Source organism: Nothobranchius furzeri, chromosome 9 (assembly GCF_043380555.1).
Source record: "Nothobranchius furzeri strain GRZ-AD chromosome 9, NfurGRZ-RIMD1, whole genome shotgun sequence".
NCBI lineage: Eukaryota > Metazoa > Chordata > Actinopteri > Cyprinodontiformes > Nothobranchiidae > Nothobranchius > Nothobranchius furzeri.
The window spans coordinates 7,973,029-7,989,514 of record NC_091749.1 but is presented as its reverse complement, the minus strand read 5'-3'; the positions used below and the strand labels follow the sequence as shown (position 1 = coordinate 7,989,514).

General features: G+C 45.8%; 1 protein-coding gene across 5 annotated transcripts in view; it reads left to right on the top strand.

Moving 5' to 3' along the window:
* tpcn2 (two pore segment channel 2) overlaps window positions 1–16,486 on the top strand; it is a 132,745-nt gene that overhangs the window by 38,152 nt on the left and 78,107 nt on the right. For all 5 annotated transcript variants that reach the window (XM_054735267.2, XM_054735266.2, XM_054735265.2 and 2 more), the window contains exons 3-5: window positions 8,771–8,847; window positions 9,794–9,971; window positions 10,595–10,711. In XM_054735267.2, the coding sequence (XP_054591242.1) occupies window positions 8,771–8,847; window positions 9,794–9,971; window positions 10,595–10,711 (372 nt within the window). The remainder of the gene's footprint in view (window positions 1–8,770; window positions 8,848–9,793; window positions 9,972–10,594; window positions 10,712–16,486) is intronic.

Below are 16,486 nucleotides of genomic sequence, written 5' to 3'. Positions count from 1 at the left end.
ATGTCGAATGCAGGCAAGGATGCTGACCTATGTTGCATCCGGCCTGCTGGATTGTACTTAACTTGATAACGGTGTGCTGCCTCGTCGTTGACCAAGTCGGCTGGCGTATGCTCTTGTGATCGGCCGACGAGTTGCTCCTCGGCCATCGTCTCCATCTTCACCTCCTCCAGCACCACCATCAGACCCCCTAGTGTTATCCAAAACAGAACTGTTATCAGGCTTAGCACACCCTTCTTTTCCCCGGCCATCATGCCGGTTTGTTACGTCAGACACGATACCGCCCTGAGTTTTGCCCTTGACTTTCGTGCAGTGTGTCAGATGATGCCACGTTGATCCTCCTTCGACCTGGACTGCTGTTGGTGTTGCTCGAACCACTTTGTAGGGACCCTCTCGCCGCAGTTTGTGCCACTTCCTCCTGAAAACTTTGATGTACACCTGGTCTCCAGGAACTACTGGCCCGTCTGCGCCTGCGCTATAGATGAGCTCCTTTCTCTTTTCCTGCAAATAGATGTCTTTATGGATGCTAGTTAGTTGCTTGATATAGCTTTTGAATTCAAGCTCTAGCTGCTGCAACGAGGGCCCCTTGTGGGGTCCCCTGAGCTGAGGAGCTGGCATTGGCCTGCCTGTTAGGACCTCATGAGGTGAAAGATGCGTGCTTCTGTTAGTTTGCATGCGATAGCTCATCAAGGCAAGCGGCAATGCATCAATCCAGTTAAGGTTAGTACAAGCACAGATTTTACAGATTTTAGACTTCAACGTCAGATTCGCTCGCTCGACCATTCCTTGGCTCTGGGGGTGATAAACTGATCCTAATCGTTGCTTTATCCTTAGTTGTTGCAACACACCTTTAAGGACTTTTTCAACAAAAGTAGGACCATTGTCAGAGCTTATCGCTGATGGAATGCCAAATCGAGGAATCACTTCTCTGACTAGAAACTTTACCACTGTTTCTGAACCTAGATCTTTAGAGGGAACGGCTTCAATCCACCGACTGAATCTGTCAATGATCACCAGCATGTACCGTTTCCCATGCACAGACTTAATCATGTCAACATAGTCAATGACCAAATGTTTGAAAGGACCTTCGGGCACTGGAATGTGTCCCGCTGGGACTGTGATGCCCTTTTTTTTACATTGTTCTCAGCACAAATGTCACACTGATCTATTACTTCCTCAACCATGGCTTTTAGGTATGGTGACCAGTAACCTTGTTTGTTAAGTCTTTTCAGAACCTCTGTACGACCACAATGATCAGGATCGTGGCTTTCCGAGATTAGCATTGCCAGTAGGGCGACAGGTGCAACGATCAAGCCCTCATGAGACCTCCACAAGCTGCTTGAGTCTATCGTTGCACCCCTTTTTCCTCCAACACTGCTGCTCGCTTTTCTCTGCCTTTTCCTGAATCAAAATTATGTCTTCTGGTGTTATTACAGGCTCTAATGATATTACAGGTGTCAAAATGGCTTCTTCACACCTGGAGGCAGATTTTGCAGCCTCATCTGCTGCATTGTTGCCTCTGATGACATCACAGTTACCCTTGCGGTGCGCTGGGCACTTTACAATAGCCAGTTTCGACGGAAGCATCATTACTGCGATCAGCTCGTTGATCTGCTTTCCATGAAGGATGGGAGTACCGCCTGTCTTCTTAAAACCTCTTTGTCTCCACACACTTCCAAACAGGTGACAAACACCATGTGCGTATGCAGAGTCAGTGTAGATAGTTGCTACCTGGCCACTTGCCAACTTGCAAGCTTCAGTCAGGGCTTTGAGTTCTGCTAGCTGTGCAGAACAGGATTGGTTACACTTCTCAGCTTTTACTGTTTCAAATCTGTCATCTACTTTTTCCACAACAGCAAACGCTGCATGGTTTCCTAAGTAGTCTCTAAAGCATGAACCATCAACAAAATAGGTGACATCAGATTGATCGAAAGGAGTAGATTCCAAATCAGGCCTTAGCTTAGTATATCTTGATACCTCAGCTATGCAGTAATGTGGTTCTCCTTCAAACTCAAAGGGAACACTGTTAGCAGGGTTTGTTGTGGTACACCTCTTTATGACAACGTCAGGGTATGTCAGCAGTGGCATATACTTCAGGCGTCTTGCTTGGTTTAACACAAACTTTCCTCGGTTGATTAGTTCAGATATTTTGTGGTGTGTGTAGATGGTGACAGGATATCCCATTGTTATCACTGAGGCTTTCTCATAAGCATAATGCAAAGCAGCCAATCCTTGATAACAAGGGGGCCATCCCTGTGCCACATTGTCAAGTTTTGCACTATAGTATGCAATAGGTTGTTTCCTATGTCCACTGTATGTGTCCTGCATTAACACTGCAGAGGCATACATGTCATGTCTGTTTGCGACGTACAGCAAAAATGGTTTTGTATAGTCAGGTGTTGCTAAACTTGGCACAGTTTGCATGTCTTGTTTGATGGTTCCAAAAGCTATCTTAGCTTCATTTGTCCATTTTAGAGTCGACTTTAAAGACTCACTTCCAGCATCTTTAATCAGTGCCCTGAGTGGTGCGGTTTTTCCAGCATAGTTTTCAATCCACTCAGAGTTGAAACCAGTCATTCCCAGAAACGTCATCATTTGTCCAACAGTTTGTGGTTGTGGAGCTTTGCTCACACCTTCCACGTGTTCTGGTGAGATGGCGACAGTCCCATGGGAGATTACTCTGCCTAGGTACTCTACCTGTGGTTGGCAGTACTGAAGCTTTGTCAGAGAGGCTTTGTGTCCTCCCCGAGCTAACTTCTGGAGGACTTTAATGGAGTCACGATGACAATCATCGATTGTTCGTGCACAGATCAGTAGGTCATCAACATACTGAATCACAGTGCTGTTCACCTCGATGCATTCGAGGCTCTGTTTCAAAATTTGATTAAAGATGTGTGGACTGTGTTTTAGCCCTTGTGGTAGCCTTCTGTAAGTGAGCTGTCTCCCACGAAACGTGAAAGCAAAAAGATATTGTGATTCTTTGGCCAATGGGATGCTAAAAAATGCTGAACACAGATCAATTACTGTGAAGTATTTAGCTTCCCCATCAATGTTACTCAGTAATGTGCTTGGATTTGGCACGTCTGCGTCAAAGTCAGTGATCACGTCATTTACAGCTCTTAAATCATGTACCAGTCTGTACTTGAGCTTGTCAGCTTTTAGCACTGGCAAAATTGGAGTGTTACATGTGCTATAGGTTTCTTTTAGTACTCCTGCTTGAATTAGACCTTTAATAGTTGCATTTATACCCTCTTCTGCTTCTGGTTTTAGTGGGTATTTGGGTCGATAAGACAGTCTTGCATTTGGCTTTAATTCCACTTGAACTGGAGTTGCCGATGTTACCAGTCCAACATCCGTGTCATGTTTAGACCATAGCTGGTCTGGAACCTGTTTTAGCATGTCAGATTTCAACTCGTTTTGAACTGTTTCTGATTCTGCTACACCTTGCACGTGTTTTTTGTTTGCGACTGTTACAACCTGTGGTTTTGACATCATGGTGGTGCCGCAGAGAATTTTAATCATTTCTGCATTTTTTGCAGTGTAGATTAGCGGGTTATCTGTTTTCTGCCACTCTGTTTTAGTTGCTGTTAACATCATTGGTCCAAGAACTTTTGACTCAAAGCCTTTGTTTACCATTAAGGTAATGTGTGGTGCTGATTCTGGCACGGTGTGCCATTTTTCAATAAACGGGTTTTCTTCCACATTCACAGCTGCACCTGGCTGTCATATCACGATGTATTGTGACACTAGCCTAACGTGCAAATCTTTTGTTTCTTTGTCCCATTTTTCTTCAAAGATTCTACTGCATGATGGATCATAAGTCATAGTGCAGTGATAGTCACTGAATGGCACAGTAGCTTCTGGAATTTGAGCTTCAATAAATTTTTCCCATTGTTGAAACATCTCGGAGACTGGCTTGTTAATGTCACCAAGCCAGTAGACCTTAGCGTGTTCTGTCTGAGCAGTCATTTGAAAGTTTAATCCAGAGCTATCTACATAAATTCCTTCTGGTGTGCACCAGATTTTTGTTTTTAGTTTACACAATGCATCTCTTCCTAGTCTCGCCTGGATGCTCTATACTCCTCGTCTCAGGGCCAGGGGAGCGAGCGCGGGTTTCACCCAGCGGAACTCGCCGGTCAGCGGGCTGAGCTGGCCCAGCTCCGTCGGACGCTCAGCCTCAGGGAGCTAGAGCTGGACGAGCTGACCTCCCGCCTCTCCTCATCACTCCAAGTTCTCCTAACAGCGGCTCTGCCACCGGCCCAGAAGCCGACGGAGCGGGCCCAGAGGCAGAGAGTACCGACCCGGAAGCAGACAGTACCGGATGCGGTCCAAAACTCGGCGGTCCAGAAGTCGAGGGACCAGAAGCCGACACCTCCGGGCCAGACGCAGACGGTTCCGGTTCTGGTCCAGAGGTCGACGGTCCGAAAACCGAAGGACCAGAAGTCGACGCCCCCGGACCCGAAGCCGACGCCCCCGGACCAGAAGTCGATGGAAGTCGATGCTCGTTCCTGTTCTGAAGTCGACGCCCGTTCCTGTTCTGAAGTCGACGCCCGTTCCTGTTCTGAAGTCGACGCCCGTTCCTGTTCTGAAGTCCCCCGAAGTCGTCTCCTCTGATGTCCCCGAAGTCGTCTCCTCTGATGACGTCCCCGAAGTCGTCTCCTCTGATGACGTCCCCGAAGTCGTCTCCTCTGATGACGTCTCCGAAGTCGTCTCCTCTGATGACGTCCCCGAAGTCATCTCCTCTGATGACGTCCCAGAAGTCGTCTCCTCTGAAGTCGGCTCGTCTGGTGACGTCGCCGCCACCTCTGAAGTCGGCTCGTCTGAGGACGTCGCCGCCACCTGTGAAGTCGGCTTGTCTGATGACGTCGCCGCCACCTCTGAAGTCGGCTCGTCTGACGACGTCGCCTCCGAAGTCGGCTCGTCTGATGACGTCGCCTCCTCCTCTGAAGTCGGCTCGTCTGATGACGTCGCCTCCTCCTCTGAAGTCGGCTCGTCTGATGACGTCGCCGCCCCCTCTGAAGTCGGCTCGTCTGATGACGTCGCGGCCCCCTCTGATGTCGGCTCGTCTGATGACGTCGCCGCCCCCTCTGAAGTCGGCTCGTCTGACGACGTTGCCTCGTCTGAAGTCGCCTCGTCTAGGGATGCTCTCTGCACTCAAGAGGTTGACGCTCCATCCAGCCCGGCGTCTCCACGGTCTCCGGTTCCGTTGGTGGTTTTGAGGGCCGCTCCGGCCCAGCCTGCAGAGACTTTGTCACCGGCCCAGCCTGCAGAGACGTTGTCTCCGGCCCAGCCTGCAGAGCTCCTCTATCATAGACGCAGGCCCTCAAGGGTCTGTCCTCGTCTCCTCCTCTGCCGCAGGCGCCGGCCTCCAGAGGCCCGTCGCCTCCTCTTCTGCCGCAGGCGCCGGCCTCCAGAGGCCCGTCGCCTCCTCATCTGCCGCAGGCGCTGGCCTCCAAGGGCCCGTCGCCTCCTCATCTGCCGCAGGCTCTGGCCTCCACGGGCTCGTCGCCTCCTCATCTGCCGCAGGCGCCGGCCTCCAAGGGCCCGTCGCCTCCTCATCTGCCGCAGGCGCCGGCCTCCAAGGGCCCGTCGCCTCCTCATCTGCCGCAGGCGCCGGCCTCCACGGGCCCGTCGTCTCCTCATCTGCCGCAGCCGCCGGCCTCCACGGGCCCGTCACCTCCTCATATGCCGCAGGCGCTGGACTCCACGGGCCCGTCGCCTCCTCCGCCGGCCTCCAAGGGCCCGTCGCCTCATCTGCTGCAGGCGCCGGCCCCCGGACTCTGCTGATCCCTGCCGTCTCTCCATCGTCCTCTGGGCCCTCCCTCCAGGTCCCCCTCCCCCCGCCCTGCTCCTGGTTCCTGTGGGCGTCTGGGATCCGCCCTTTGAGGGGGGGGTACTGTCACACCCTGTCCTGTCTTGTAGTCTGTGTCTCCATTAATTGCTCCCACCTGCCTCTTGTTTCCCAATCACCATAGCTCCCATTCCTCATGTATTTAAACCCCTTCTGTTCTGTGTTCCTTGTGGTGTCATTGTTCCAGTGTCAGCGTGCGTCCTAATAAACCTGTGGAATTAATCCTACCTGTCTGCCTGCTTCCTCCCCGGTCTGGATCCTCGCCTTAGCTCTGCTTCACTCCGCGCACGTCGTGACACGCAGGAGCGGAGTGACGAGTTTTGCTCACAACCACTCTATCAGACTAAGTCTGAGTGTTCCCGAAAGCTTAAACTAAGTCTGGTTAAGCTATATTTTGGAAAACAGGGTGCTATTCTTAGCCGTGTCAGCTGATTAGCTACTAGCTTTGCTAGCATGAAGAGAGAGAATGAATTCAAACACACTCAAACACACAAGCAAACAACACATTCACTTACTTTAGCAATTAGGATGTCTTTAAAACAGTCCCACAGGCTCGTGGATTAATCGCTGAGTAAACAACTGCCGGATGTTTATGCCGGAGTCGGTGTTACAGTAAAAAGCTTCCCTCCCGGAAGTTTCCGGAGGAGGAAAATTAAGGTGACACAACTCCCGGTTTGAGTAAAATATTGAAAATAAAACAAAGAAATAGCGTGTTTTGATCTGAAAAAGACTGGCAATGGCTCGACCAATTATGTAGCGTGTTAAACTACATACTAGAATCAACACTGTTCACTATCAGCTTTGTTAGATTCTGAGAAAAGATCCAAACGAGTTAACAGTGAAGCTTCTCTCATATATAAATATCTAGGATATTATATAGTCGATAGAAGTTCATATGCCAACGAGCTTGGTCTAATTTTAATCCAAAGATTAATGTTTAATTTAAGATAGTTAAATTTAATAGCAAAAGTTTATTTATTTACAGAAGTTAAAGGAATCTTTGCCTTTTCAATAACCAGAAATATACACTATTCTGTGTTTAATTTCGAGAAGAGAGTCAAGTTTTTAAAGTTAAGAATTTATTACTAACACTTTTAAAATTGACAGTTTGAAATGACAATTTTTGAACAGACAATTTGATATTAAACTTGTTTAAAGGCAAACCTGTGACTGAATGAAAGCTAAAATGAAAATGAGAGTTTTTGGATGCGTGGATGAATATCAGAAGGCTTCTTTCAACGAGAGAAGCGTTTCTGGGTGGAAAATGATGTTTTGCAGCTAACTGAGTCGTTTCTTAGGAAGAACAGCGTCAAACACAATCTGTCAGAAGTGTCTACCTCACCCAGTATCAGGAGACCCCCTTTTGGATCTGAGATGTCAGGTGGGGATGGTTTCCTCCAGGCAGGAGGTTGGTAGAAGGACCTTAGTGCGACCAAATCGGTCCTGAGATGTCTCCTTGGGTCACTCGACTGGTGGAACTATTTGCGTCTCAAAATCAATAACTCTGAAGGAGTTTAGCGTCTGCTGGTTACAGCATTTATTCGTAGCAATTCTATTAGAGTGACAGAATGCTTAGTAGAGACTCGGGCGGACGTCCCGTTGTCTCCTGTTGGGTTCAAGAACTGAACTTTTGCTGCAGGATTTTTTGTTTTAACAAAACCCTCAGAATACGCCCTCTCAGCATCAGGAAGCTTGGTCATGAGTAAAGACATGTGATGATTTTACCCTTTACCCTGGATATCCGTTCTGAATGAGGCTGGTTAACGTGCGAGATGACCTTCTGGTTTGCTGAACACACATAACCGATTATCAACAATAATCATTATTATACCCAAAGCATAATAAGTCATTTCAGTCATTAAAATTACATTTATACTGAACCAAGAGATTATGATGATTGTAATAACAGTGATAAAGTCAAGAGTTTTTTAAAATTGTTATTTAAAATTATTATTGTGAAACTTGAAGTGTCCTTCATTCTGGGACGGAACAGCAGCAGATAAAGACGATGTTCAGCAGACATCATGCCTCCTGGCATGTTTAATCTGTGGGGCAAAGTTACAGTCGACCCAGCTTGACCCAGCTGGGAAAATGTGACCTTTGTCACAAATTAGAGGTCATTCATGACGCTACATATCTATAGTTGTTTTTCTTCAGTTCTTAGTTTGCCTCTGATCTGGGTACCATAGCAACAACAAACACGTTGCGCCTGCGAGCTCATCCTTGCTGTGCGTATTTTATTGTTTGTCTTTCAATTAACGCATCATTTGTAAAGCAATGCCACATTGTCCCTGATATCAGTAAAATTATTAATTCATTTTCTTTGAGAACCTGAGATTCTAAATATAAACAGTTTGAAGAAAAATGCTTCATGTCACACAATTAGCCCGTTGTATCATAAATAACAACACTGAGCCTAAATCAAACCAGCTGTGTTTTATTATAAAACAGGTTAGATGCTCGTACCCTTGCTGTCGGCCGCATTGTGTCCACCTTTGGCAAAATGGTAATGAACCTCAATCGGGCCAACAAAGAAATGAAGTATCAGCTCAACTACTGCACATCTGAATAGGGCCAATAAAGAAAACAAGTGGGTCAGCTGACCCAGAACTCATCCGCCAGTGCCAGAGCACAGCCACCATCAGCCCAATTATGCTTGCTGTGTGGATAGTACGTCCCCTACCCCCCAATGTACAGCGAATAGTCTGCACCCAAAGCACCCCCACCCCACCCCCTTTCTTATGCATGGAAGAGTTCATGAAAAGTTGGCAGCCCTGGCTTAATGGTCTTATTCATTCAGAAGAGTAAAATGTGTTTATTTCAGCCAGCCTGAACTTTTCCACACCTTTATTTATGTGTTTGTATCTTTTACTCTAGATTGTTTGATTTAACCATATTTTTTCCAACCCTGACTTTGAACAGTACCGGTCCATCAACCACCGGGTGGATGCCAGGTCTCTGGTCCTGTATCGGTGGTACTACTCCACGATATGTCAGTGGTGAGTGTTAATGCAGGACAAACACAAGTCAGTGTCCAAGTTTCAGTACTGTGTATTTGGACAGAGGCAATTTATATTATTCATTTATTAGTATTATATTTAGAAAGCCCATTCATACACAATGTGCTTTTCTTGTGCTAGAAAAAAGAAACAACATCATACCCATGAAAAAAACCAATGTAAAATACAGAAATATAATTAGATTAAATAGAAAAGCAAAGCTAAAAGGTGAGCAGTTACAGTGCAGAAGGTGCGGCATAAGAAACATTCATTCATACGCTGATCAGTTGGAGAGTTTCTCGAGGTCTTGTCTGGACACGAGACGTCTGAGTCATGCTGTTTGATTAAGAAGGGAGTAACCCTGATCTAGTTATAGCCTCAGTGTGACCAGTGAAGCTCAGGTCTGAATCAGTTATGACACCAAGATTTCTGACCCAAGTACCTGTAGACTAGATCTACTCACAAAAGAAAAGCTACACATGTTGATAAAACCACATTTGCTGTGTTGCTTCTCGGACTCTTGTCTGATGAGAAGATATGGTTATCTGTAGTGAAGCTGATAGTGCGCATGCAGGAGGTGCCACCAGGTGTATCTTCACACAGCTCATCTGATTCATTCATAAGATGCAGCTGTCACCTTTGACCCCTGACCTCTGGGATGAGCCAGACACAAAACAGAACTTTTCGTCTCTTTAGGGCCAGCAGCTTGTCAGGGACACCAGCTGGTTTAGCTGAATCTAGAACATCTAAACAGACCTCAGTCTGACAGAACCCAGAACCTCGTCCTAACAAGGATATTCAAACAGCTGTTGGTTAGAAATGTGTCACTGCACTGTTTATTGAGAGGATTCTCCGTGTGAACGTGTGGGTTATCTCGGCCCCCCCATAGACCCGGTAGTTCTGTGGTGGCCCTAGGTGTGTGATCCATTTGTTGTCTCTGGACCAGGTGCCTAGGTGCTGTCATAGCTGTGGTATTGCTGCTGGCGTTTGTGGAGCGTCCATCTTCCCTGTCCATCTCTTCGGACCCGCGCCACAGATCTGTAGCCTGGGAACCTCCGTGTGGTTTCACTGAAAGCATCGAGATGATCTGCCTCATTGTCTTCTCTATTGATCTTGCTGTGAAGGTAAATGTAGGTCACACAGAAAGTATAGGTGATCAATTGGTGATGGGAAAGCTTTACACAGTGAACTCATCCTCCAGCTCTTAGATTTTCTGGGGCCAGTGGGTCGGAGCGGGAATGGCACTGGAACCATTATCTGTGCATCTCTAACTCTTATCTACTACTTTCTCAGTCGCCTAGTGTGTGTCTTCCCTGATACTGGGAGATTATGGGTTCAAATCCACAGTCGATTCAGACCCAATGTCTCCCTGCTTGACACTCCGCTTTAAGGGGTTGAATTGGGGGGGTTAAACCACCAAATAGTTCCAGAGGTCAACCACTACTGCAGCTCACAGCTCCCCACGGTGATGGGTCACATGTGATGTAATTTCACCAGTGTGTGATGACTAATGGGAGTCTAAGGAGCTTTGAAAGTAAAGCATCTGGACTTCTTTGAGTTACTTGAAGCAACTCAAAGAAGTCCAGACGCTTTTCTTTCAAAGCTCCTTAGACTACAATGACCTGGATGACTGAGAACCTTCACAGACATGACAAATGGGACTTTAACTTTGACTTTAAAGGGAACCATTGGTGTCCCACACTATGTGTGATTAGTTTTTTGCCCATTTAGTCCAATTTCTTCTTAGAGCTACCTGATTGGCTGGGAGGAGTTCAGGAAGAGCAAATGGCTCATCAGCTACACCGTAGTCCTCTTCGTGTCAGTCATCGACTGGGTGCTGTCTGTCAGCATGGCGTGTGATGAGGTAAGGCCTAAATACACCTTAATACTGCATTCATATGGAGCTGAGCTACAACTGTAGACTCCTAGAAACATTGGCTCAGAGACATGGTCGAATCAGATGTGAACACTTGTGTCGACAAACTTTAGTGGTTGGAGGGTAGATGGCAGACTCGTCCAGTTAAGGTGGTGCTGAGAGTGGTTAAACAGGCTGGTTTGGGTCAAGAAGGAGGGAGACCTTAACTCAAAACTATATTGTGGTATTTATCCGAGTTCCGCCCGGGCGCTACTAGATCAAATTTGCGTGTCTAATTTACCCCCAATGCTCGCTCTACCGCGTCTGGGTCCTTAAACATGCAACAGCTCAACTCCTACCACTCAGCCAGAATCCTGACAGGATGAATGAGACAACATTGGACCCAGCGGCCCTACAGATTGGCCAGAGGGTCATCACTCGTCCTTACTTGACCCCCGCCTTGCCAGGCCTGGCCTTTCATCAGGTCCATTTGTGACTCCTACTCCTCCAGTTCTACCTCATTACTAGCATTAGGGGAAGAGCCGATGCAGTTGGGGCATCTCCCCCTGAGGAACGTGAACGAAGATGGCGGAAGAAGAGGTGTACTTATTGCGGCTCAGCTGGGGAACCCTCCTTCATAATCATGATTAAGGACCCAGAAGTTGATCCGGAAACCCCAGGGACCCTCCTGTCCGAGTTGTCCGAGCTCCTCGCCCATTACATTACCAGGACCTTCTCCAGGGTTTTGATAAGGGCCGAGCTACGGCATTCCCACCACACCAGCCCTACAACATGGAGATAAAACTCCTACCCAGCATGGTTTCTCCCAGAGAGTGCCTGTTTTCCTTGGTTCCGGTGGAGAACTGTGCAATGGAAGAGTATGTTCAGGAGGCCCTCAAGCAGGTTGCTGCCAATTTTTTTTTCATCAAAAGAAATATCGCGGAACAGTTTTCAGGCGAGACTGAGGCTACTGAGGCCTTTCCACGGAGCTAGCTCTGTGGTCACTTGGGTCTGATGCTCATTAATTATACAGAATTTTAGGCTTTTAATACACTTAAACAGAAGAGTGACAAAAAATGCACCTCCCTCAGAGTTGTCATGAGTGTAAACTAGATCAGTTAAACCAAAAACATGTTTTGGAACCAGGCTGTAAACATGTTTATTTCTGCTGTGAAATTGGTATTTTTAACATGGGAGTCAATGAGGATTTGCTCGCTTCTGACACCAGCCCTTAGCGGATGAGAGCGGAACTGTAATTTATTTCACTTCCGCATTGGCTTCAATTTCAGACCCGCATTGTGGGGGCTTGGTGCACACACACACACATGGACACACACACACCCCCTCATGGATCCCCCCCCCACACACACACCCATGGAAAAACACAATGGACTGAGTTTAGATGATCCAGACCAGCTAAGATAAGGAAACACCATCAGGGAAGCCATCCGCCCCGACAGCAGCTGAGGCACCAACACAGGGCGCCCAGGGCAGGGAGGGCGGAGACCCCCACCTCCACCTAGGCACATCTGGAAAGCACCCAGGCCGCCACAGCCGACCACCGCCCCGGGGGCAGAGGGCTCCCACAGAGGAAACACTGGAAAAAGGTTAAATTAAGGTTAAAATATAAAATAATAAGAGCTCAAATGAAAATTGCAATATAAAAAGTTGTATAGATATTAAAATAGTGTTGATCATAATTCTATGGTTTAAAAATGAATAAATAAATAAAAACTCTGTTTAAAAAAAGAATACATAAAATAAATAAATAAATAACCTAATTAATTAATTAATTAATTTAAAAAGTGACAGTAATCAGTTAAAAGCTAGGCTAAAAAGATGGGTCTTGAGCCTGTTTCTAAAAACATGAACGTTCTCTGCGGCCCTGAGGACCCCTGGCAACTCGTTCCAGAGGCGAGGACCAGAGTACTGGAAGGACGCCTCGCTGTGAATATGTGTCCTGACGTTAGGGATGACAAGGAGATGGCTGTCAGAGGAGCGCAGAGACCACGTGGGTTCATACGATAAAAGCAGTTCTGAAAGATCAGAAGGCCCAAGACCATTAAGACACTTAAAATCCGTTAAAAGTATTTTAAAATCAATCCTGAAACATACAGGGAGCCAATGCAGTGATTCTAAAACTAGAGTGATGTGCTCCCGCTTCCTGGTCTTCGTCAGGACACGTGCTGCTGAGTTTTGTAATAGTTGTAGACCTGAAGTACTCTTTTTAGGAGGATTGGCCCGTATTGGCCCGAGAGAGAATGGGGCAGACTCTGACGATGTTCTTTAGATAATAAAAAACTATTTTGGTGATATTTTTAATATGATGGAGAAAAGTCAGCTCAGAATCCAAGGTGACATCCAGATTCTTCACTTGTGAAGATGGATTAAAAGACAGTGATTGTAATTTCGGTAAAAGCTTCTCTCTCTGGGCCTCAGGACCAATGACTAAAACTTCAGTTTTGTCCTGGTTGAGCTGGAGAAAGTTCTCTGCCATCCAGGATTTAATGTCTAAAATGCAATTAGAAAGTGCATCCACTGGCCGAGAGTCATCAGGAGACACGGAGATGTACAACTGTGCATCGTCCGCATAACTGTGAAAGTTGACCCCGTGTCTCCTGATGACCCCGCCAAGAGGGAGCATATAGAGATTAAAAAGCACTGGGCCTAAAATTGAACCCTGGGGCACACCACATGTAATTCCATGGACCCTCGAGGAACAGGTATCCAAACTCACCATAAAATTCCTGTCTGTGAGGTAGGATGTGAACCACTGGTGGACAGCACCAGAGAGGCCGATGTGTTTTAAACGAGTGAAAAGAACAGTGTGGTCTACTGTATTGATGGCAGCACTTAGATCCAGTAGAACCAACACTGTCAGCTTCCGTTTGTCATAATTTACTCTAAAATCATTTAAAATCTTCAGAAGGGCCGTCTCTGTGCTGTGGTTCCCCCTAAAACCAGATTGAAAATTTTCAAAGACATTATGGGTGTTGATAAAAATCATTAAGTTGAATTAAAACAAGCTTTTCTAAAATTTTGCTAAAAAATGGTAAGTTGGATACCGGTCAATAATTGTTTAAATCATTAAAATCAAAATTGCTCTTCTTCAACAGGGGCCTCACCACCGCCTATTTAAAAGTGGCAGGAAAGACCCCCGTCTGAAGGGAGCAATTCATCATAGTTAAAACCTCATCTTTAAAAGATCCATAGAAGTTTTAAAAACCTACAGGGAGTGCAGAATTATTAGGCAAGTTGTATTTTTGAGGAATAATTTTATTATTGAACAACAACCATGTTCTCAATGAACCCAAAAAACTCATTAATATCAAAGCTGAATGTTTTTGGAAGTAGTTTTTAGTTTGTTTGTAGTTTTAGCTATTTTAGGGGGATATCTGTGTGTGCAGGTGACTATTTCTGTGCATAATTATTAGGCAACTTAACAAAAACAAATATATACCCATTTCAATTATTTATTTTTACCAGTGAAACCAATATAACATCTCCACATTCACAAATATACATTTCTGACATTCAAAAACAATACAAAAACAAATCAGCAACCAATGTAGCCACCTTTCTTTGCAAGGACACTCAAAAGCCTGCCATCCATGGATTCTGTCTGTGTTTTGATCTGTTCACCATCAACATTGCGTGCAGCAGCAACCACAGCCTCCCAGACACTGTTCAGAGAGGTGTACTGTTTTCCCTCCTTGTAAATCTCACATTTGATGTTGATGATGGACCACAGGTTCTCAATGGGGGTCAGATCAGGTGAACAAGGAGGCCATGTCATTAGTTTTTCTCTTTTATACCCTTTCTTGCCAGCCACGCTGTGGAGTACTTGGACGCGTGTGATGGAGCATTGTCCTGCATGAAAATCATTCTTGAAGGATGCAGACTTCTTCCTGTACCACTGCTTGAAGAAGGTGTCTTCCAGAAACTGGCAGTAGGACTGGGAGTTGAGCTCGACTCCACCCTCAACCCGAAAAGGCCCCACAAGCTCATCTTTGATGATACCAGCCCAAACCAGTACTCCACCTCCACCTTGCTGGCGTCTGAGTCGGACTGGAGCTCTCTGCCCTTTACCAGTCCAGCCACGGGCCCATCCATCTGGCCCATCAAGACTCACTCTCATTTCATCAGTCCATTAAACCTTAGAAAAATCAGTCTTGAGATATTTCTTGGCCCAGTCTTGACGTTTCAGCTTGTGTGTCTTGTTCAGTGGTGGTCATCTTTCAGCCTTTCTTACCTTGGCCATGTCTCTGAGTATTGCACACCTTGTGCTTTTGGGCACTCCAGTGATGTTGCAGCTCTGAAATATGGCCAAACTGGTGGCAAGTGGCATCTTGGCAGCTGCACACTTGACTTTTCTCAGTTCATGGGCAGTTATTTTGCGCCTTGGTTTGTCCACACGCTTCTTGCGACCCTGTTGACTGTTTTGAATGAAATGCTTGATTGTTCGATGATCACGCTTCAGAAGCTTTGCAATTTTGAGACTGCTGCATTCCTCTGCAAGATATCTCACTATTTTTGACTTTTCTGAGCCTGTCAAGTCCTTCTTTTGACCCATTTTGCCAAAGGAAAGGAAGTTGCCTAATAACTATGCACACCTGATATAGGGTGTTGATGTCATTAGACCACACCCCTTCTCATTACAGAGATGCACATCACCTAATATGCTTAATTGGTAGTAGGCTTTCGAGCCTATACAGCTTGGAGTAAGACAACATGCATGAAGAGGATGATGTGGAAAAAATACTCATTTGCCTAACAATTCTGCACTCCCTGTAGTGGGAATAGGGTCCAGGATACATTTGGTGGGTCTCACTGAGGAGAAAACTTTATCAAGAGTCTCAGCTTCAACCATTACAAAACTGTCCAGTGTTTCCTCAGGTAGACACACACAGATGTGTCTAAAACCATGTTATGCTGGGAGGGTAAAATGTTACATCTGATGGTGTCTACATTCCCTCTGAAGTGGGCTGCAAACTCCTCACAGAGGGTGTTTGAGGGGGTTTTCTGAGCTGAGTTTTGGTTGGAGTTGAGAATATTATTGATTGTGGAGAAAATAATTTTCGGGTTATTTTTATGGTCTGAGAGGATTTTGGAAAAGTATGAACTTACGGCATTAGTGTATGTTTTAAGTAGTTCTGAATATATCTGATGGTTTATTGTTAATTTATTTTTCCTCCAGCTCCTCTCCGCCACTCTGCAGTTTCTCTTTAGTTTCTTTAGGTTTTCATTTCTCCAAGGTGATGTATGATTTGACTGCAAGTTTTTGGTTTGAGTGCAGCAAGCAAGTTAAGAGCTGTCTCTAGTATTCTGTTAAAATCATTGATGATGGCAACACAAGGGGCGGAGACATTAGTTGGAGGGATATTGTTAAAAGCTTCAAGAAAACCAGCAGCCACTCCTGAACATGTTAATGAAGTAATTCTATTCTACTGATCCTGTGTGAGTATATTTAGATATGTTTAGACAAGGATGAGTGATATTAAACTATTATTACTTAGAACTATCAGCTGAGGGAACTAGACAACACCAATTTAATACATATTGTTGAGCCTTTTATAATTTTGTTGTTTTATTTTCATATTTTTAGCAACAGACCACGGTCTTGTTTCACTTGAAGCGTTGTCAAATAGAATATCCGATAAATCGATGGAGGATTCGATAGACTAAAATATTCGATAGCTGCAGCCTTAATCTCAATAGTGCCAACAGTAATGTTTTAGGTTTCTACCATCCACGTTTGATTCTTTAATGCACTAAAATACATTC